General features: G+C 40.0%; 1 protein-coding gene across 1 annotated transcript in view; it reads left to right on the top strand.

Annotated features, from left to right (window-relative positions):
* col13a1 (collagen, type XIII, alpha 1) overlaps positions 1-21,633 on the top strand; it is a 70,185-nt gene that overhangs the window by 40,606 nt on the left and 7,946 nt on the right. Inside the window, exons 17-36 of the mRNA XM_084736599.1 lie at positions 622-648; positions 2,790-2,834; positions 9,738-9,791; positions 11,241-11,327; positions 11,458-11,484; positions 12,154-12,189; positions 12,313-12,369; positions 12,461-12,484; positions 12,570-12,623; positions 13,045-13,089; positions 13,281-13,415; positions 14,773-14,844; positions 15,055-15,096; positions 15,224-15,274; positions 16,091-16,117; positions 16,212-16,298; positions 17,880-17,915; positions 19,444-19,497; positions 19,608-19,661; positions 21,406-21,441. Coding sequence (XP_084592725.1) covers positions 622-648; positions 2,790-2,834; positions 9,738-9,791; positions 11,241-11,327; positions 11,458-11,484; positions 12,154-12,189; positions 12,313-12,369; positions 12,461-12,484; positions 12,570-12,623; positions 13,045-13,089; positions 13,281-13,415; positions 14,773-14,844; positions 15,055-15,096; positions 15,224-15,274; positions 16,091-16,117; positions 16,212-16,298; positions 17,880-17,915; positions 19,444-19,497; positions 19,608-19,661; positions 21,406-21,441 — 1,050 coding nt within the window. The remainder of the gene's footprint in view (positions 1-621; positions 649-2,789; positions 2,835-9,737; positions 9,792-11,240; positions 11,328-11,457; positions 11,485-12,153; positions 12,190-12,312; positions 12,370-12,460; positions 12,485-12,569; positions 12,624-13,044; positions 13,090-13,280; positions 13,416-14,772; positions 14,845-15,054; positions 15,097-15,223; positions 15,275-16,090; positions 16,118-16,211; positions 16,299-17,879; positions 17,916-19,443; positions 19,498-19,607; positions 19,662-21,405; positions 21,442-21,633) is intronic.

Below are 21,633 nucleotides of genomic sequence, written 5' to 3'. Positions count from 1 at the left end.
CAGTCTTCCCTTTCTTCTAAACTCCACAGAGCTAAATCAAAGCATCTCAGTCATCTGGGTATCATCAAACAGTAAATCTATAACATGGCTCTCTGTTAGAGTGATTTTTTTCTGAAGCTTCTATGTTTTCACTGTGACTCTAAAGGTCACAGTGAAAACATAATGTCCCTCTGAAGTTTATACGGCAGCTTTCCTGAGGCTGGAACCGCTGGAAGAACCTCACTGCTGCTAGCTTCTGTGCAGATTATTGCCTTGTAAGCTTCAACCATTTTTCCCTCTCGTGTTGTTTTCCCATGAAATCAGCCCAGAATCCTGTTTCTGTTTTCTGCCATGAGCTTTATGAGCACACGAGGCTGCTGAGTTGAAGGTCATAATGAGGACAGAGGAGAAGCCTTTGCAGTCACTGTTATTTGACTTTTTTCCTTCAAGGTTGCACAACCGGGATTAGATATTTTCTTAGATGAAATGAACACTGCTCCTGTCCATCCATTCTGTGAGGCCTTGGACTGTTGTCACTGTTAATTACGATGCACAGAGAGGATCTTGTGCTCCATCTAGTGGACGGCTGTGATTATTATCAGTTGTTACACTCACAGCATCTGTCTCTGCTTTGCTTCACAGGGAGTTAAGGGAGACCAAGGCATTCAGGTAAGATCTTTCACCTTTTCATTTTTCTGAAGTGTCACAAAGTATTAGGAACAGCTACTAATAAAGGCTGCAGCCCTGGGCCTATGATCTGTTCAGGGCCACGGCCAAGATTTTAGTAATGCTGATGTCCTGAATCCAAGATCTGTGAGATATGTGGGCCAAGTCTCTAATTTGAGGAGTGCTGCAGAAAAACTATTTAGTGTTTTGGCAAACTTTGAATGCCTTTAAAAGTCAAAATGTGGAACTATTAGTGAGCTTAGTCTTGTCAATAGCTGCGGTCCTGTTCTGAATTAGCTTTAGCTTCTGTTTTAAACACGTGGATATAGCAAAATGGTTGGGGAAAAATAGAAGATATAAATGCCTCTTATCCAGATACCTCAATCAGATCCTTCTTGCCATTTAATCATGTTTGTGAGTTTTTCCAGGATATTCAGCAAAGAAAGGGTTAGGATTGTCACAACCCTAACACTAGAGCTGCGGTTAGGGTTATAGTTGCCCTACCATTAGCAAATGTTCTCAAATGTTTTATTCCTATATGGTATACCTGTAACTAAAAAAAGATCATTGATTTTGTATCTAGAACCCCAATTACAAACTAGTTGGGATTTGTTTAAATGTTAGATATGTTAGATATTTATATTCAGTTGAATAAAGTACATTGCTGCAACACATTCCAAACAAGTTGGTGCAGGCGCAAGTTCACCACTGTGATACATTATCTTTTTCTTTTAACAACACTTAGTAGCACACTTTGTGTTTGGGAACTGAGGACAGGGAGTTTTGAAAGTGAAATTCTGTCTCGTTTTTGCTTTATTGGCTCAGCAGTGCAGGGTCTCCATTGTCATATTTTGTGCTTCATTTTGCACACCATATTTTTAATGGGAGACAGGTCTGGACTGCAGGCAGGCCAGTCTTGTAGCTGAAGTCTTATTCAACTGTCTTTGCATTGTCTTGCTGAAATAAACAGGGATGTCTCTGTCAGTCCAACTCAGATGAGCTCAGGCCCCTCTTACATGTAGTGCTATGTATCCGTCTAAACTTGTGTTGGTGTGACTTGGAGAGTTTTGGAGATATCGGTCATAGATATGTTTGCCTTCTCTCCAGTATGATGGAACTAGATGGCACTCGATTTGTGGGAAAGCACCAAAAATATATATATATTTAAATAACTCAACAGCAATGTCTCTCACCAGAAATCATGACCCAGTTACTCAAGATAATCCACACACCTTCTTGGGAGCAGTTCCATGTTGTACTATTTTCTTTTTACCAAACTACTACCATGAACCATATCACCACAGAGAAGGAAACATGCATCTACTTACGGACGAGAGGCTTGTGCTTTTGACAGTGTGTTTAAACATTAATAGTGTCCTCCTTGGTTGAGCTGTAACCTCGGTCAGCGGGTGTGGTTCAGTAGGAAGAAAGTAGTTGAAACTGCTCATAGCAAGGTGTGTGGATTGATCATGATTCCTGAAAAGAGACATTGCTGCTGAGTTTTTCAAATGTTTTTTATTTTTTTTTTTTTTTTTGCTGCGTTGAGCACCACAACTCACATCAAAACAGTCTAGATGGATAAATAACACTATGGGTGAGAAGAAAAGGGTTTTTTGGTACAATGAGGCTAAGCCTGTACAATGGTACAATACAGTGAGACACACTTCATTCAGCAAAGAAAAGGTTGGTGTTATAACAGAGCCCTAACACTAGAGCTGGGGTTAGAGTTATGGCAGCCCTACAATTAGCACATTTTTGTGAAAGGTCAGTTTTGTTCCTGTATGGTAAGCCTTTAAATGAAACATCATATTAAGTCTGGTTCTGTAGTCTCCATGTTAATCAAATGGGGTTAACGTTGAGTCACTTGCTCGGTCTGGATGAGAAATCATCTCTCCACTGACTACTGTTTAATTGTTTCACAAGGCAACCACTTGTCGTGTCTGTCCAGGGACCTACATGATAGAAGGCCCCTGAGGTCTTCTCTAAACATGTAGATCTTCTCCTGTCAGCTCCATGTCAAGACAGAGCACTCCCTTTTTTCCCCTGAGCCTTTGCTCGTCTTTGATTTTCCCCTGGTTGAAAGGGCGTGTCTGCTCTCACTGCCTCGCTGCTTCTCTGACCTGATGTTTCCATCCACTCTTTAGGGAGATGAAGGGAAGAGGGGTTTCCCAGGAGAGAAGGGAGAGAAGGTAGAGTCAAGCATGTGTGTGTGTGTGTGTGTGTGGCATGTTGAAGTCCATTCATGCATGACCAGATTACAGACAGACGTTGCAGCTGGGGTCTGGATGATTGGAGTGGAAAGGCACTTCAGGATTGGAGGAGCTGCTGTCTGTCTTTGAACATAAATGAGCTGAAATCCTTCATGAAAAATCTATTTATGAGTTATACTGTAACAGTTTGGTAGCATAACCAATATTACACTCACTGGCACAGCTTTAGTGTACTATCTCAGAGTCTTTACCTGGCTAGAATGAACACTGAGTGCTTGTACTCAGGATATTTTTAGCCTTTTAGATTTTTTATCTGTTCTATTTGCTTCAACTCTGTCTGGTGATGCTGCTTTGAACTATACCTCAAGGGTCTGGTTTTTAGCCTTTATATATTCTTAATGCTTCCATTGGGCCCTATAATACATCAGTACAATCCAGCTTTCTACTTTTATGCAGTCTACACTCAGCTTACCCCAGTTCATACATACCCTATTAAAAAACTTTTCATGCCACACTCTATGAGAAATAGCAGCTATAGCCAGCGTAGTCCAATACTACAAAATTATATTTTCATCAAATGGAAAAATGACACCTCAACTGAAATTCTTTCCCACTCTTGCTTGATATACGCCTTAAATAGCTCAACGTTTTGGGGTCTCTACTGTCATATTTTGGGCTTCATGATGCACCACACCTTTTCAGTGGGAGGCAGGTCAGTCTACTACTCAAATTCTTTAACTACAAAGTCACGCTGTTTTAACACATGCAGAATGTTTCTTGGCATTGTCCTGCTGAAATAAGCAGGGACGTCTCTGAAAAAGATGTCGTCTGGATGGCAGCATATGTTCCTCCAAAGCCTGTATGTATCATTAAATATCAATGGTGTCTTCACATATGCGACAGTTACCCATGATGCCATGGGCACTAACACAGCCCCATAACATCACTGACTGATGGCTTTTGAAGTTAGTGCTGGTAACAACAGTGTGGAAGGACACTCTGAATGTTTGACCCAAACGTTTACATAATGTTCTCATTATTGTTGTAGTTATAGTTCTTGGATTGGGCAGCCAGATTGGTTGACTGTTTCTCCAACAGGGTAAAACAGCTATCAATGGGCTATCAAGGTATTTGCCTTGATGAGCAACTTTGTGATGTTTCCAGTGATTATTGTCTGTTAGAGGTCTGATGTCTCCACAACAGGAGCTCACAGTGTCCTCGTCTCAAATCAGTTGTTGAACTTGTTTCTCTGACTTTTGTACTCCTTCTCTGATGAACTGCAGCACTTACAGCAGCTCTCCTTTGGTCATGGTAGCATGGCAGTAGCAGTCGCAGCCATGTGTATGTGTGTGTGTTTTCTCCATTAAGCCTCACAAACGGACAGATGGGGGGAAAGAGGAAGAAAAAGTAAAAAGCGGAAAACTTCAAGGAAAATGTATTTTCATTGCTATCCACAGGAAACAGCGATCTGGAAAGGCTTTTATTTTTTTAATAATAAAGAGAAAGTGCTTTTGCAGGCTGATCCTTCAATGTTAGATCCCTTAATATGTTAGGTCGCCTAAGGAGTCGAGTCTTCCTTCAACCCAGGGGAGATCTGTTCTATATATAATCTTTGGGAGCTGGCTGCTGGCGCCTTTTGACAGAATGAAATAAATTGGCCTGGTAGAGGTTTTGTGGTATACACAATAACCATTAATATCTGCATGGTGCCGACCACAAATAATGACTTCTCTAGGCTCAACCTCTTCAGTTCCAAAAGCTCTCAGCAGGCAACAGGCCCACGTCTAGCCATGAAGGCAGCAGACACAACTACCACCTCAGGACCTTGTGCCATCTGTCACTGTGCTACTGCTTTGCTTCAGACTGATCCAATAAGCGTTCTTTGAAAGCAGCTTTGATTTTATTTTCCCCTGTGGGAACCGAGAGCAGCAACAGATGACAGAGAGTGGATTTCATGACATAGGAGAGTGTGCCAACACTTGCACTTCTTCGACTGAATGAAAAGGTTTCTCTGCCTTTTTCCTTTCACCGCAAATGAGAAACAATGAGCTGCCCAGCTGGGGGAAATGTGATGAGCAGAGAGGAAGACAGTAATTAAGTTCTTCAATCACCCACCTCATTCTATTATTCTTCACGTTGACCAGACATTTTGCTTTGGCTCTCTATAAGGAAATGAAAGTAAAAATGAACAAAATGTATTCATCATCTTGATTGTATCTGTCCTTTTTAACTGTTGTGTAAGGAAATTATAGAAAATCATAGGCTTATTTGAGAAATCTTAATATCCTGCACTAATCAGAACACACTGATAATAAGGTTACACAGGAAAGCTGGCAGACTCATGGTCCCAAGAGGATGTACCCTTTTGAATGTGAAGCTAAATTCAGAAATACAGTCCTGATAGTAACTCGTGCACAAATTAGCAAAGAAGTTACCCCTAATACCTGCAGGCTCTGCACAGACTATTTGGCTAAAGGATTTTGGACTAGTAAGCAGAAACACAATGTCAATATCCAGTGGTGGGACATTATTTTGAAAGTCACAAGTAAGTCTCAAATCTTTGCACTTAAGCCCCAAGTCAAGATAGACAAGTCCTGAATCAGGTTTAAAGTCCAAACTATGTGCTCCAAATGTAATGCCATTTTAACAGCAGAGCGAAGTCGACAGGAAAGAAGACCCAAATGCAGACACCAAGGCACTTTAGTGAATGGCCACTGAACTGGCTTACTGCTGACTGAAAAAGGCAGTTCAAACAGGCAAACAATCTGACAAAGACAAAAATCAGAAGACAGGCTGGCAACAAGTCTAAACAAGAAGTAGATCAGGGGTCTGCAACCTTTTCTCTCAGAGGAACCATTTTTGGGCAGAAAAAGAAAATAGAAATTTGTCTGGTGCTGCAACTATTAAAATCTATTTTCCTCAGGAGACTCAAGACTAGCTACCAGCAAAATTTAGAGGAAAGGGCATGAGCTGTAGATGTAGGCTGTGATGCACATTTAGTTGACTAAATGTTAAAACTATTTTGTATTCGATGTATAGGCCCCCACAGTTTGACAGCTGAGAATGTAAGAATCACTTTTGGTCTACAACAATGATGAATGAAAATTAAAATGTTAAAAACAAGATGTTATTCATTTCCATATCATTGTTGTTAAAGCCACAGGAAGCCACTGGAGAGGGGCAAAAACACCACATGTGGTACGGAGCAGCAGGTTGCAGATCCCTAAACTAGATCATGAGCAGGTTTACAGGAAAAGGTTAAGGGCCAAGAACAGGATACAGACAGGCAAGTACTGGTACAGATACAGCTAGGAGTGGAGATAATGGCAGTAAAGCAACACTGAATGCAGAGAGGACTGGCAAGAGGATGATGAGGGTATTCGGAGCATGTGTGCAGGCAGGTGTGGGAGCTGCAGTGTGGGGGCAACACAAAAGTTCTGGACATGACATGGAGGGAATGGCAGGCTGCTGGAACATACCTCACACTGCTGCACATTTGGCCTCCTGTCATGGGCTGTTTGAACAGAAATCCAACTTATTTTTGTTTGACTATGTTCATTGGAACATATGCTCTTGTTTGCTTGTAGGAAATCTGATCAAAACATCTTCAGCAGGTGCAGGGACCCCTGTAACCCATCAGCTATTGTCGATTGATGATTAAGCCTCTAGGGGCAATGGCCAATGTTTCTGAGGCTTCCGGTGTAGAAAATAATGGTCCAAGAATTCCTCTTCTATATAACGAATCTCTATAAAACAGACATCTGCATTTGAATTTGGATGAGTTCCAAGACTGAATTTCAGCTGATGTGTTCCACCTGTTTTACTCTCCACATGGACAGTTTACCTGCATGTAGCTAAAGCCTGCTCAGACTTCAGATACCAAAATCTTTCCCTTGCACACAGATTCTACATTCATATGCAGATGCCGTTTATATAAATTAGGCAAATGTGACCTTTACCAGTTAGGCAAAGGAGACTAGTTATTTCCAGTGAAATACCTAATTTCTATAATATTTGGTGTCAGTGACACTGGCTAATAGTTATGATAGTTGACAGTTATCGAATGAGCCCTCTTCCACTGTACCATTGTGATTTAAGAGCCTTCTGTATTTGAGGTAGTTTGTGCCCTCAGAGTTACCATAGAGTTATTCCCTTATTTTGATATTTGACATGTGGCTGCTGTTCCTTGCACTATGTCTCCATGTCCTGCTTATTATTTTCATTTTAAACACAACTAAAGACAGAAGTTAAAGATGTGGTTCTGAGACAAAGACCCTTTAAGACCCAGTAATGATGTCATTGTTCATTGCGATGTTTCACATCATCATAGTGTACAGTACTTGTACTTGTAAGTCACTACAGAAACTCTGGCAGTGAGTAGTTACTTCTCTATGTCCTTCCTCTGAAACAGAGAATGAGAGGACAATAAACAGAATGATGTCATTGGACAATGATTACAGTTCTTCTCAGTGTGAAGGTGATTGATTGGTTTGAACTCATCTATCAATGTTCTTTTTCTCTGAAGCTGAAATCCTGTGGCTGCCTGGGTTCAATAAAGAGATCAGCGTATTGATAAATCAAGATGTGGCATGCCTGTGTGACAGATCCATGTGGGCCCACACCCACCATATGTAACAGAAAGCGAGAGATGTTAAAATAGAAACTTGATGGATGGAGGACAAATCTTTAAGGCGACCAGAGGAACGCTGCAAGCTGATTGGTGCAGTCACAGATCAAAGGGAGATGTTATTTTGCTGTTAGAGGCAGTCTGTTGTTCGGGGAGCGTCTCTAATGAACCACTTTGTGCGTTTCGAGCCATCAGCACCCAGGTCCTCCTGAGGGTAGCAGGGGTGATGGAGGCAGCAATGCTTTGATCAGACCGAGAACTCATCTACGCCCGGGGGCACTCTGTCCCAATGTGGTCCCTTCCATCTCCACCTTACAACTGACACATGAAAGTGCAGCACTAATGACACCATACTCTGAATATATGTGACTGAAACTTCAGTTTCTCAGGATACAGTTATGACAGTGCAAGAAACCGAATATCTGTCTTACTGTCTCAGTGCACTGTCAATAAAAAAGTTGAGAAAACTCAAAATTTCAAGGCAGCAGACTGCAGTAGATTTTTGAGTCCACCTCAAATTCTGAAGTTTTGAAAAAGGTTTTACCAACTGCTGATCTTACTAAGCTTTAAATTTTAGAAACTCAAAACATTTTATCTAAAAAATGTTGAGTAAATTTATTGAAGTGTTAATTGAAATGTTCAATTAAAACTGTTTATTTTTTCAGGCACAAGAGGACAAATCAGGTTCACAGCTCATTGTGATTTTTTAGTTTTTATTTTTTTGTTTCTAAAACTCAAAGATTCAGATTTATCTAAAGAAGAAAAATAAATTATCTCAACTTAAGATTTTAGGTCAGCAAAACTTCTTGAAGTTTGTTTCAAAACTGAAGAACTAAAAACTCAAAAATCTTCAGTAAGTTGCCTTGAAATTATAAGTTGTCTGAACTTTTTTTTTTTTAACAGTGTGGTTGCTTCCAGGGATTAGCTGCAGCCTTGACACAGACAAAAGCTCTCAATTTCTCCTGACATCTCGGCTTGTATATATCAAGTAACTGCTAGCAATTGAAATGGAAACATTACAACTTTGAACAGTGTTGCCCTGTTCTGTGTTAGTGTGAAGGATTTACAACACTTACTCTTGGATTTGAAAACTCCAAAAACCTGGATGCTTGTCAAAATCAGATTCCAACTTTTGTCACTTAACTTGTTACACTCTGTCTACAACAATGAGAAATTATATTGAAACATCATCAGACACACAGTTGACAGCGTACAGATTCCACCAAGGCAACCAGGATTGAACTCCCTCTACCAGCCAGCTCTGTCTGCACTTGTGTGGTCACAGCTGTGACTGTACATCATCTATAAATCGTCCATTCATTCATCTGAAAAGAGGAGCAACAACACAGATGAACTAAACGACTCAAGCATGTTTTACTTTCTATTTTTAACAACCAATTTCAGAGGGTTCAACATGCTGTGGCCGGTGCTTCACAGAGGATAATCTGTCACACACACACACACACACACACACACACACACACACACACACACACACACACACACACACACACACACACACACACATTTTGTAGTTGTTTTGCAACTTTGGGGTGGACCAGTTCTCTCAAGAGACACAAGAACAACTCAGACATTTTATTTGTCATCATTTTGTGTCTTTTCTGCCTCTGAGGTTGTTTTATATCTCTTTGTGGTTTGCGTTGTATCTCTGAAGTTTTTTTTGTGTCTCTTTGTGTTTGTTTAGTGTCTTCGTAGTTGCTGCATATCATTTTGTGGTTCTTTTGTGCCTCTTTGTAGTTGTTTTGTATTTCTCTGTGTTCTTTTTGTGCCTCTTTGAGGTTGTTTTATGTGTCTTTGCAGTTGCTTTGTACCTCTTTGGAGCTGTTTTGTGTCTCTTTGTGGTTGATCTATATCTCTTTGTAGTTGCTTTGTGTGTATTTGTGGTTGTTTAGTGTATCTCCAACAAGAAATATTATTGTTACTTCACACAGTGGCTCAGGCACTAGCTCCCAGACCCCTTGGGGCCCTTGGCGATCCACGTAACTGCATGAATAATTGCTTTCTGGATGTGTCTGCATGTGTTTTTCAACACTGAAGCAACTCTGCAGCAGCTGTTTTCATTTTCTTTCTGTTCTACTGCCGTTGACATACAGTATATACCATCATGGTCACTGTATGCATTAACAGGTGTTTCCAGGTGCTCCTGGTTTAAAAGTCAAGTAATTTTCTGATCAGTGTCTGTGGCAGTTATTGAATACCCAATCAGTCATGAATGTCTTTCTTCCACTGCAAAGGGCCAGGCTGGCATCCCTGGTACCCCTGGCATCCCTGGCAAGAGGGGCTACAGGGTAGGCCTGGAATGGAATGAGCATCCTAACTGTTTGGTTGTGCTTCTGTCAGTCATCCTTATTCCTCTCATAACTGGATGTCTGCAAAGTCACATGGTCATTACATCAGTGTTTGTGGCCAAAGTTCAAAAAGTCTTAATGTGTTTTGTTTCATCTTTATGTGATGTTAGTTCCACTGTGCTTCACTTGGTGTTTGTTGGAGTTCTGTGATTTTTGCATATATGTAATTGTTGTACTGTACAAACCCTACCATACCACTTGTCAGTCACTTCTAATAATATTTATACATGCATTCTTTGATTCATTCTAAATCAAATAAGAATGGCTTGTGAGAAACCATTCTTAGATGCTATGTGTGTCCATGGGAATGTACAGGAATGCTATCTGGCAAAATAATCTTAACTGAAGTCCTCTTACTAGCTTGCTTTTTTCTAGAGCTTTCCACAGCTACATCTCAGAGTCTCCATTAGCGGCTTGAGTGTGCTCAGTTGGCATGGAGATGGCAAGACACTTTTTTTCAACAAGCACTCGTCCATTTTGAAGATCATTCCACAGACAGACAGAACATGTCTTATCAGTGAGGAGGAGGAGGATAGAGAACAGGAGGTACAACAGCTCAAGGGGGCACTCCAGGCCAACAAGGAGTGGATGATGAGAGATCCAACATGATTTAAGACCAAGACAGATGCTGCTAACTCAACAGGGACCACTGAAAGCATCCCAGTGGGTAACCCTCACATGGATGGACTGTCAGAATAGCTAGTCAGAGTCTACAAGTTACAATTGTCAACTTGACTACAAAACACCTTTGCAAATTTCCCTGTATTAGGACTAATATCAAATGACCTTATCATAAGCACCTCAAGCCTCTTGGCTTTTACTTCCAAAAGACAGGACCCTACCTGAAAGAAAGTGGTGTGTGGCATCATCTGTGTCTACAGCAGTGAAACAACAAGGAGAGACTGAAAGAACAGTTGAAACACAGAACAGAAGTCTTTACAGTACCATCTCCCTCCATATAATTACCATGTACAACCACCTAACCAAAATTGCATACATAGCTGTAGATGATGACAACTGAGCCATCCCCATGTCAACTGAGCAAACTTAATCCACTGATGATGACTGTGTGATGCAGATGAAAGCTGTGGAAAAAAAAGTCAAGACTTTTTAATCAAACTGTTATGGCACTCCATGTGATTCACTGCTGCTACGTTCTATTGTGTGAAAAATATAAACCTAAAGCAGTGCATTAGAATAACTTTTTATGAGTATAACTGATGCTTTTATGCAGATATATGAGGCTCTTAATTAATCATTCAATGTCAATGATGAAATGTACATGTAAAATACATGGTTTAAAGGTAGCATGTTCATCTGAGTTTTATTGAGGATTACACTTTTGCTTTGTTGCTGTTCTTATCTGACTTTGTTCTCTCTGTACGGCAGGGTGAGAGGGGAGAACCAAGTACTGCGGCCCAGGGAATTAAAGGAGAACCAGGTTCACCAGGACTGCCAGGCCTAATGGGAGCCAAGGTAAAGAGGAATAGTTTGATCAGTGGATAGATACCTGGCACATACATGTACAGCAACACATCTATCCTGAGTATAGAGTAGCACTTCAACAAAAACACATGCAAATCACTGCCTGCTACTCCTCTTACAGGGTGACAGAGGCGACCAGGGAGAGAAGGTAAGAAAAGACAGAATGAATGGACTTCTGGCAGGACTTAAAAGAGAACACTGCTTTCTACGGAAGAGTTCTAAGTTTAAAGTCAGAATTCTGAGACTGAACGCAGAATTCTGTCCTTATTGTCAGAATTCTGACTGTAGTCAGAATTAATAAAGTCAGAAAAGAATTCTTGAATTCTGAGACTGAACTCTGACCTCTTAATTCTCACAATTCTGAAACATAAATACACCACCGGTGCAGCTACAGGCTATGAGCAGAGAGTGGAGCTGGAGCACAGGTGGAGTTAAAACTACATTTAATAACATGTAACATACTAGTAAATAATGTCTGTAGTCAGGCCAACATTGTATTGAAGTACAAAAAACCTGTTTCTCTGAAGGGAAAAAAATGTTCTTTTTCAGGCATGTTAATGCTGGAGATAGGACAGTGGGGTGAAGTGCTGCAAGGTGCTGCACAGGCACATGCCTGGCCACCACCAGTGTGGGGCTGTCCATAAAAATTTATAGGGGTGGCTGTTTTGATGTGCATGGTGCACTAGCAATAGGTTTTAGTTACTCAAATAAATTATTCATATGTGGCCCTAATCATATTGTGTAGCTTTCCTAGTACAAACACAAGTTGAGAATGTTTTTGGAGAATTTAACTGTTATACCTTCATTTAACCTTTAGGGGGAAGCAGGCCCTGAAGGCCCAGCTGGACCAAGGGTAAGTCATGACTGGCAGACTCATAACAACATGTTGCAAATGCTGACATATAGGTCACAAAATGTCAATTGTATGGTCTTGATTTATATGATGAAGTTTACAAACGATCTTTTCACAATACAGGGTTCACCAGGCCCAACTGGGGAGCCAGGAAAGGCTGAAATTCTCAACAATGAAAATGTAAGTCAGTCTTATTGAGTTGCCATTTTCTTAAATGTAAAAAACAAAAGAATAAAATAGAGAATTGTTAACCTTTAATATTCCTCCACAGGATATTCGCAACATACCCCTGATGGTAAGTACTTTGGGTTTATCACAGCTTTTGCAAACACAGTACTTTTTACACTTCTGTTCAGTGACATGTTCTCCTCTCCTTCAAGGGCCCCCCTGGATTACCTGGACCTCCAGGCCCCCCTGGAATCCCTGGTGCCAAGGTAGGAGGCATTTTAGAATGACAGTTAACATGTAATATTTCATTTCACATTGGATTTCAAAGATGACAAAAACTGAAATAATACAGGTTTTCAAAATAGGTATCCACATAGCACCCCTGCCGTAGTTCATATTGTATCATGTTGGTGTAAATTCCATGACACTGGGTTGGCACAGGATGCGTTCAGGCACAGTTTTGAGTCGAAGGTTATCTGCAATTTAGAAGCACTCAAGAGCTCAACACACCAATGCCAACAAGTGTATTTTGTGTCATATGTGTTTTAGCAGTATAATGAAAAAATAAAAATTTTAAAGAGAAAGGTAGAAAAGTTTGAATGGCTACTGGCCACTTGATCTGGGTCTTGGCCCCAGGGCAGTTGCCAGCTTTGTCCAGTTAGTAATCCAGCCTTGATGTATCCTCAGGGTGAAGTGGGTCTACCTGGGGCTCCTGGACTGGATGGAGAAAAGGTAATACTTAATTATTAGTACTTAATTATAAGTACTTCATATTACTAACCAGGCTATTTATTCGTTTTAAGGACAACAAAGAATCTTAAAAGTATATTAAGTGTGATGACACGTCCCCATTTCAGATCTTTTGAAAAATATGTCTTAATGTAGTTTCTTTCAGATACAATAAAGAATTGTTGTGTTTTCAGGGACCCAGAGGGAAGCCTGGAGAGCCTGGTCCCACAGGCCCAGCTGGTCCTGAAGGTCCCAGAGGGGAGGGTGGCGTCATGGGCTTCCCAGGACCCAAGGGAGACAAGGGAGACATGGGTCCATCTGGATCACCTGTGAGTGACTGAGCTAAGCACACACCACACCACATCACATCATTGCCTAGGGTTCCCTGACCAAAGCCAGAGTCCCACATCTGTCATTATCCAGAGGGAAGGCCTTGGTTTTTCCAGCTGCCCTCTTATTATCTAATTAGAGACTCACTGGCTTGGAAGAGACCCCGGGAATGACACTGAGTTTAACTTTTAATTCACTGCGGCATGGAATGCCAAATGTGCCCCCATATAAAGAGCTGTTCTATTTGCAGCCCTGTGTTACTTCAAGAGCCTACAGTAAACACTGTTAAACCTGTGCATGTCCCTGCGTAAGACATGTTTTTGCTCTTCTTATATATCTTGTTTTGTTTGTTTGCTTGTTTGTTTTTGAGATGTGACTACAGATCTCTGCACAGCTAAGATAATATGCACAATATGCATATTGGGTTGTTAAAAATAGATGTCCACAAAGTTGCATTGGTGGCTGCCATGTGGTCAAATGTTTTAATTGTATTTGAAATGAAAACACATGAAACACAACAGGCAGTCAGCGAATGCCTTTGTACTGTATATACTGTATGAAATTAATTAAACGCTCTATTGTTATCAGGTGGATACTCAATTTTTTAGTTCAGTTCAAGTTGCAGACTGTATGAACATGTTAGCAAGTTTTATGGACTAGTCTTACTTGCAATTTATATGCTTTCCTGTAGTTCTGTTTATGTATACAGATTATTTTGGTGTGAGTTGCAGAGTTTTGGAGATTTTGGCCTTAGAGATGTCTGCCTTTCTCTTGATATGTAATGGAACTGATGGTGATTAATGGTTTCCTCCTTCTCCAAACGTTAGCATCACTGAGCTAGCTATCGTGAGTTTTTCAAATGTATGTCCAAAAGGAGAAACAGTGTAACAACAGGTAACATGTTCCAATAGAATTAGTCATCAGTGGTGTCATCAGTTGCTGTTGAAGGTAAGGCCTGGATACAGTTGCAGGATTCTTCTCCACATTTGGAGTTAGCCCCAGAACTAGCAGCTGGGGCTTGTAAGCAGGTCAACGTATGAAAAACTGAACATTCATCTCATATAGGAGGAGCCTTTAGTTAATTTTTATAAACCACATGCAGGTAAAAATGAAGGCCTTTACTTATGGACCAACAGCACTAAAAACTAAAAAATGACATTGCTGACACATTTTTCATTTCAAATACAAAGAAAAGAAGAAAACAATTGACAGAAGTATATTGCCCCTGTTGTTGATTGGTAATGAATACTAAGATTGTATAAGAAACAAAATGATCTCATTTGTCTTTTATGCTTTGTTTCTAACATGAAGACCAATTCATTAGTCCCTGAATTTCTCCCCTTCCTTGTTCTGTAGGGTTTAGATGGCCCTACGGGTGAAAAGGGGGCTACAGGGGCCCCTGGCCCTATTGGATTACCTGGTGCAATGGTACGCAATAGTGCCCCTCAGGCTGCATCTCTCTGGATGCAGTGTCTGACTTGGCAAAGGGGGAACACTTGAATACATTTTGTATTCACCCTTAAGTGCTGTGTGAAAAAGTGTTGTGTCTTCATTTTTCCTTCACTTTATAAGGTGTCTGACCAAAGAATATATTGTCAACTTTGTGTCCTTTTGTGTCTTTGTCACTTATTGTCACAGGGTCCTAAAGGTGAAAATGGAGAAGGAGGAAGGTCAGAAATGGTAAGTGTCATTCATTAACCCTCAGGTAATTTTGGTGCAGTTCATGGTAAATAGAGCACATATTTTATGGGCAATATTTTATTAATTGAAACCTGTTTCTTGTGTTTGTCCTTGTTCCTGTGTTTAGATCTATGGTCCTCCAGGGCCCCCGGGACCTCCAGGACCAGTTGGCCCAGCAGTGAGTCAAATATACCATTTAACCCCTGATCTAAAGACTTATTCACACTTAAAGTAGATGAAGAACAAGTGGACCAATAAGAATGAAAAAGTATTAAATGTTGCACCATAAGGTGGTGTGAGGTATGCGGCTATAAGTGTAACAAGATTGTCAAGGGGTTTTCAGTCAAGCACAACCTGCCTACACAGTTCTGAGATGAGGTCTAATCAGGTGAAATAAGTGAAAACACCTGTGGCAGAACTATGAGTGTAACCTTTAATGAAGAAAAATAACACAATGAAATGTGTGCAGTAAGAATAATACTTCCTGTATTGGCTGATTTCCATAATATATGATTTGCTACAGTTTATTTCACTACTTAAAGGGTTCATTAATTTAGTGAGTCATAAATGATGATCATGCTACATTAACTAGGTATAATAGTATGATATCATCTGCATATAAGGAAGTTCTACAATCTTTGTTATTTATATACCTTTAACAAAAGGGATTAAAAAATGATTTTCAGCAATTAATAGTCATTTCTCAATGAAAATTTTTTTTTTTAAATAAATATAATAATGAATTGTTTATGAACCAAAGCCCCACTAATAGAAGCTGATCAAACATGTCCAACATGTATTTTTACAATTTATTTCTCGGCATGACTCAAACGTTCAGCAGTGATATACAGTGACAACAACTGGGATACAGTATGTACTGTTGTGGGAAATTAATGATACATACATGATGTAGGTGCAAGGTGCTCTGAAACAATTCAATGGTCTATGATACTGTAAGTATTGTGTCATTAATAACTGTTTTTGTTCTATCCAGGGATCTCAAGGATCTTCGGGGCCTAAGGTGAGATATTATATTTATAGATTAGTATCTGCCCTCAGAGCCATTCTATCCTTCGAAGTGTAAGGATGCAATTTTATCTAACCATCTCTCTCAGGGAGAACCAGGCATAGGCATCAGAGGAGAAAAGGGAGCGACTGGTCAGAAAGGCGACAAGGGAGACAGAGGCCATCTTGGACTTCCTGTAAGTACTCCAGACTTCCTGTCCATTCAGAATTCTGTCTTCTATCTTTTTTTGTGTCCTATCCTGTTGTCTTATTTAGTCTTGATTATTTTTGGGATTATATCACTGCTTCAGAACAGAAATGTTAGCATTACATTATGCTATTATTACTATATCAGCCTTAAAAACCCATATTAAAAATCCTTAAAATCCATATTGTAGTTGTTACTGACTGATGTTTCTCAGTGTCTCAGATGTTGCCTTTATGTTGTCATAATCCTGTTAAAATATTGCATGGAAGGGCGGATTGTGTCAAAGGACGTAAATGACTAACATTACACTATAAATCTAAGCATTTACTTTTGGACTTTTACCTTATTTCATTTTATTCTCTTCACTTTGGGTTCCTGTTCTTTGTTCTTGGTTTACACTACGGTCACTTTCAGGAAATAACCATGACTTCTATGACCATATATTCATCAGTTTGTCTCTTGGGCTTTGAAATCATCTCAACAGATGTGGGTTTGCTTAATTAATTTGATTTGATGGAACTGTAAAGCACATAGCCAGCATTTTACTGCAAATAAATAGAACAAAAGCAAATTTAGACACACATTCACCAATTTGACAACACAAACCAAACACAAATTAGATTTTTTTTAAAAGCTTTGAGCTGCATCTCATGGTTAACATCACTGGAAAAAGTTTGCTCTAGAATCCTAGCTGATAAAGACCATGAGATGTAAATGAAAGCTCTGGACAAACAAGATTGTGAGCCTCGAACAAATGGCTGAAGCCACTGGTTTTCGGTGAGGAAGTCAGACTTCATAGTAAATAGAACATATTGTTTGCATAGCAATTGTTGTCGTATGCAACTGGACTTGATAGAGTTCTTGAAGACGTTTCAGTTTGGATGAACTCCAGTTGAAGTCCACTTGCCTACGACAACCGTTGCTACAAATACCATGACTTGGATGACTGAGAACCTTCACAGACATGCATATTGTTTGAGTAAAATTTGCTAAAAACTATATTGTCAAAAAATTACTGAGTCTTGAATGAAAATTAAACTTTACAGTACACTGTTAGAAATAAAGGTGCTAACTAGAGCCATAAAGTGTTCTTCATCTTGTCCAAATAGGAGAACCCTTTTTGGTTCTATCAAGACCTTTTGTAAAGGTTTCACTTGGAACCCTTAAGAAAGCTCTACCGAAAACCCAACATAAAGGGTTACACCTAGAACCATCTGTGAAAGGTTTCAAGAACCCACTCGGGAGGGTCTACAGAGATCCATTTTATATTCTAAGGGTTTTATCAAGAACCTACCCAGGTTGTTCCACTGAGAACCTGTAAACTTGATGTCATCATCCACCATGATCAGTAGAAGCAGTTACTCACAATTACTGTCACTCACTTTACCTTCACCTCCGCCACTTCCATCACCTGTCATTTGTCATCATCTGAATATGTGTTTTAAGTCACCTGAGTCACAGCTTCACTCACCCCCCCCACCCCCACCTCCCCATCCCAACCCCAACCCCCCCTTCCTCCCACCATCTCCACCATCATCTCTGCTCTCTAACTATGTACAACGCTATACAGGGGGCTCATGGGTTAGACGGCAGACCGGGTCCAGTGGTGAGTGGTGCAAGTCCTGCTCCGGTCCCCTCACCCTTTTCCTCCTCTTCCTCCTCCTCCTCCAACCCCCTGCTGCTGCCGCTTGCTTAATGTCTGCCATGTCTGCTTGTCCTGTCCGCTTGCTTTCCTGCTTCCCATGCTCGTCCTGTCTCTTTTTCTTTCCTGAAGTAGCTCTGTGAGGACAAGACTGTTCAGGGTTGGGTTCTGAGGATGCACTGGGATGAGGAATCTACTTTCATTGCAAACATGGCAACTCTACACAGTATATAATACCCTTATGCCCACATGGTTTGTATTGGCTCATGTAAGGACCACAACCCATACAGCAATCATATTTTTTTTTTTTTAATTCTAACTTTGAAATTAAGCAAAGAATAACAGTTCAAAGCACATAAATGAGGCATTCTATGACAACCAGACATGATCTGTCAAGGCCTGGTTGGTATATCAGCCAGTACTTGTACCCTTCTACCCTAACAATGCTACCTAAATTACACAGTGTACATATGTTACATATTGTAATTTAAGTAACTTAAAACATTAAAGAACTCAGGTGAACATATTTCTGGTGAGGACTGACTCCAAAAAATGTGTAACAAGTGTTGAGTTTTATTGACAGTGCACCAATCAAAGAAACAAAGTAGAGCAGATTGGACTTTCATAAGTGTGACTCTTTTTTTGTGCCAATGAATTAATACTGTGGAAATCTATACTCTGCTAAATTTTCCTTTAAATGAATTGTCACTGTTTTTTTTGTTTTTTTTTTTTGGGGGGGGGGGGGGTGACCTTCCTTTATATTGTTTTTTTATTTTAGTGTTTACCATCTGAGCACCATACAACTGTAATTTTTGTTTATGAGGAAATATTATAATACATACAAACAAAGAAATCATATGCAACCATGGCCACTAGTCTTTAAAGTGACCATTATCTCCCAGCCACTATCTTGGGCCACTGAAGTGGAATGTTGCCTGGTGTTATCTGAGACTGGACACCATACCAGTGTAAATCCTCAGTCCTCAACCCTGCCTCAACAGTTTCCTGCCTCATGATCCTGTATCGGCAGTGGGCTGCAAAGAACTATCCAAAAGGAGCATGCAGAGGTGCCCGTGCTGCATGTTGACATGTCAAACAGTGCATATGACAGCTGCATTCAATACTGGATATGCCTGAGATGCAAGGTCTTCTTCTCCAATCCTGACTGCTACTCAAGACAGAGGACTGCAGCTGTTGACATTTTATTCATTTCCCTCCTTTTTAACAGTTTGGACAGTGCTTCAACAAGCTTGTTGTGTTGATGCTGAAGGTACCAGGACAGAAAAATGACCTACACCTTCTATGTCACTCAAAATTAGTAACAGAACTTTGGTCTAAATGATCTATAATATTATCTTTCATGACATGTATTCATGCTCAACAGAAGGCTTGTTGATTTACTGATTTGAAACATTTAATGATGATATTTTCTTTAGTACTATTCTCTTTGTATCTACTAAAGTGGATTTATTTTCCCCTTTCTGTTTTAAAGGGTCTAATAGGACCAGCAGGTGTCCCAGGGCCAGCAGGACCAAAGGGAGAGAGAGTGGGTATCTCTGTATATGTGTGTATTTTTGTGTGTGTTTTAATTAGGTTTTTATTCTAACATAAATATATAGTTTAAGGAGAATTTACACTCTTGTCTGTTTTCACTAGGGTGAAAAGGGAGATGCAGGATTACCAGGACCAATTGGGCCTCAAGGCATCCCTGTAAGTCTGCAGTTCAATTTTGATTCCATCACACAAGCAGTTATTGCTCATTGATCACAGCATTCACACATTGTCTGCAAGTATCTGTTCTTCATCAGTTATAGTTTTCATATGTTATCCATTGCTAGAGTCTGGTCTGTAAGAAACACCAAAAGACGCACGTGACCAGCCGCTTATTTGTAACACGTTATTATCCCATTATTACACAGAGCCTTCCCAAAATCCATGCATTGCATAGGCCAGTGGACTAGTTGCACAGCAGTAATTGTGACATGTCATACCAGAAAACTCACAGGTGTATTAATGATTGCTGCATGCCACTCAGGGGACGCCCTGCTATTGTGCATGCTGGTTCAGTGTCACTGTCTCTGGGACACTTCTTAGAACTGAGCTGGGATTACTATGATTAAGTCCACCTGTGCTTATCCTGCTCTGACAAGTCAAAATGTTTGTTGTGCAACCAGTCCATAGGCTGCTCTGTGTTCAGTCACATTTAGGTTCCATAAATCAAATTTGCAAATTATGTGCATGTAATCAATGTACTTCCAACAATGATGGACATGAATGTGCCTGCTAAGTTTTAATAATACCAGTATGCTTTATACATTATCTGAGCACATCCTCGGTATCAAATCAATGCAAAACTGTTGCTTGACTGAAATATTGTTGATTGGCCATAAAAATGTTTGTTTAATGCTATTTTTTAGCCATTACATCCATAGCTCACACTGTGACTGACGGTGCGACTTGTTTTCTCTATTGGAAAACTTTAAGTGGTTTAGGATAGCAAACACATTTAGGTCGTTTGCCTGAAAATATTACTAATGCAGATAAAAAAGAAAAACTCTGAGTAATAGTGTAAAGAAGTGAAAATGTTATAATTGTGGTGACTCTCCCCTACTACACTTAAGTACAATTCTAAGGTCACAAGTCAGTTTCAGGTCTTTGCACTCATGTACCACATCCCAACAACAGAGCCTTGACTTAACGTTATGTGTACACTTTTAAGTGCCAAACAAAGTTGGAAGTTGTTGCATCTCCGTGTGTAATTTTCAACCCGCACGTTTCGTATACTGCAATTCATTTGTTGTTGATGACTGCATAGTTTTTGTATGCAAAGGAAATCATCTTTGACATCATTCTGTCCAAACGGAGCTCAGCAATGAAACATCAGTTCTTCATGGTTCTCTCCTGCAACTTGATTGGATGCTCTCAGACTGGATCAAACAAAGAGGATCTGGCGCTGACTTGCTGAGAATGAATAGTGTTAACGTGTTAAATGACAAGAAATGTTTTGATTAATGATTCACACCTTTTAAATGACAGACTTTTAAATCTCTTGGTTTGTGGGGAGGGTATCAAGTATTTTTAAGTCAAAAGGCTCAAGTCCAAGTGAAGTCACAAGTTGCTGGTTTAACGTCCAAGTTGAGTTGCAAGTCTGTCAAATCTTAAGTCATCGAGTCCACACCTCTGATTGAATTGCACTACAAAGTAATATACACTAATGATTTGACAGATGAATGCAGGTTGTTGCTGATGTCACATTGCATTGTGGCAAAAGTTGAGCAGGTTCATCTTTCTTTCTGGACTAACCTGTGTTTTTTCTGCTATTGAAATGAATGAGGACACTATTTTTGACACAGTAATAATGTCAGATTGAACATGGCCTAAGACAGTGAACTAGAATACTTGTAGTTTAGCAGATATATGCACCTTCTAATGATATTCGTATTCCTTCTTGCAGGGTTTAGTAGGACCACAAGGACTCAAAGGGAACCGGGTAAGATATCATTTATACTATTTTGCCAGTCACAAAGAACAGAGGCAGGACCAGGGACATGATCTGGCTGTTGGACACACATTAGATTTGATTTCTGGAATACACACAGACCAGGTCACTTTATGCAGTAAATTCAGAAAACTGAACTAAACATTTGCTGAATCTTTATGAATCATATGACAACAGGCCAGG

Source organism: Lutjanus erythropterus, chromosome 14 (assembly GCF_056507025.1).
Source record: "Lutjanus erythropterus isolate fLutEry1 chromosome 14, fLutEry1.hap2, whole genome shotgun sequence".
NCBI classification, from domain to species: Eukaryota; Metazoa; Chordata; class Actinopteri; order Lutjaniformes; family Lutjanidae; genus Lutjanus; species Lutjanus erythropterus.
Note: the sequence above shows the minus strand (reverse complement) of the source record. Positions and strands in the feature narration are given on the sequence as shown.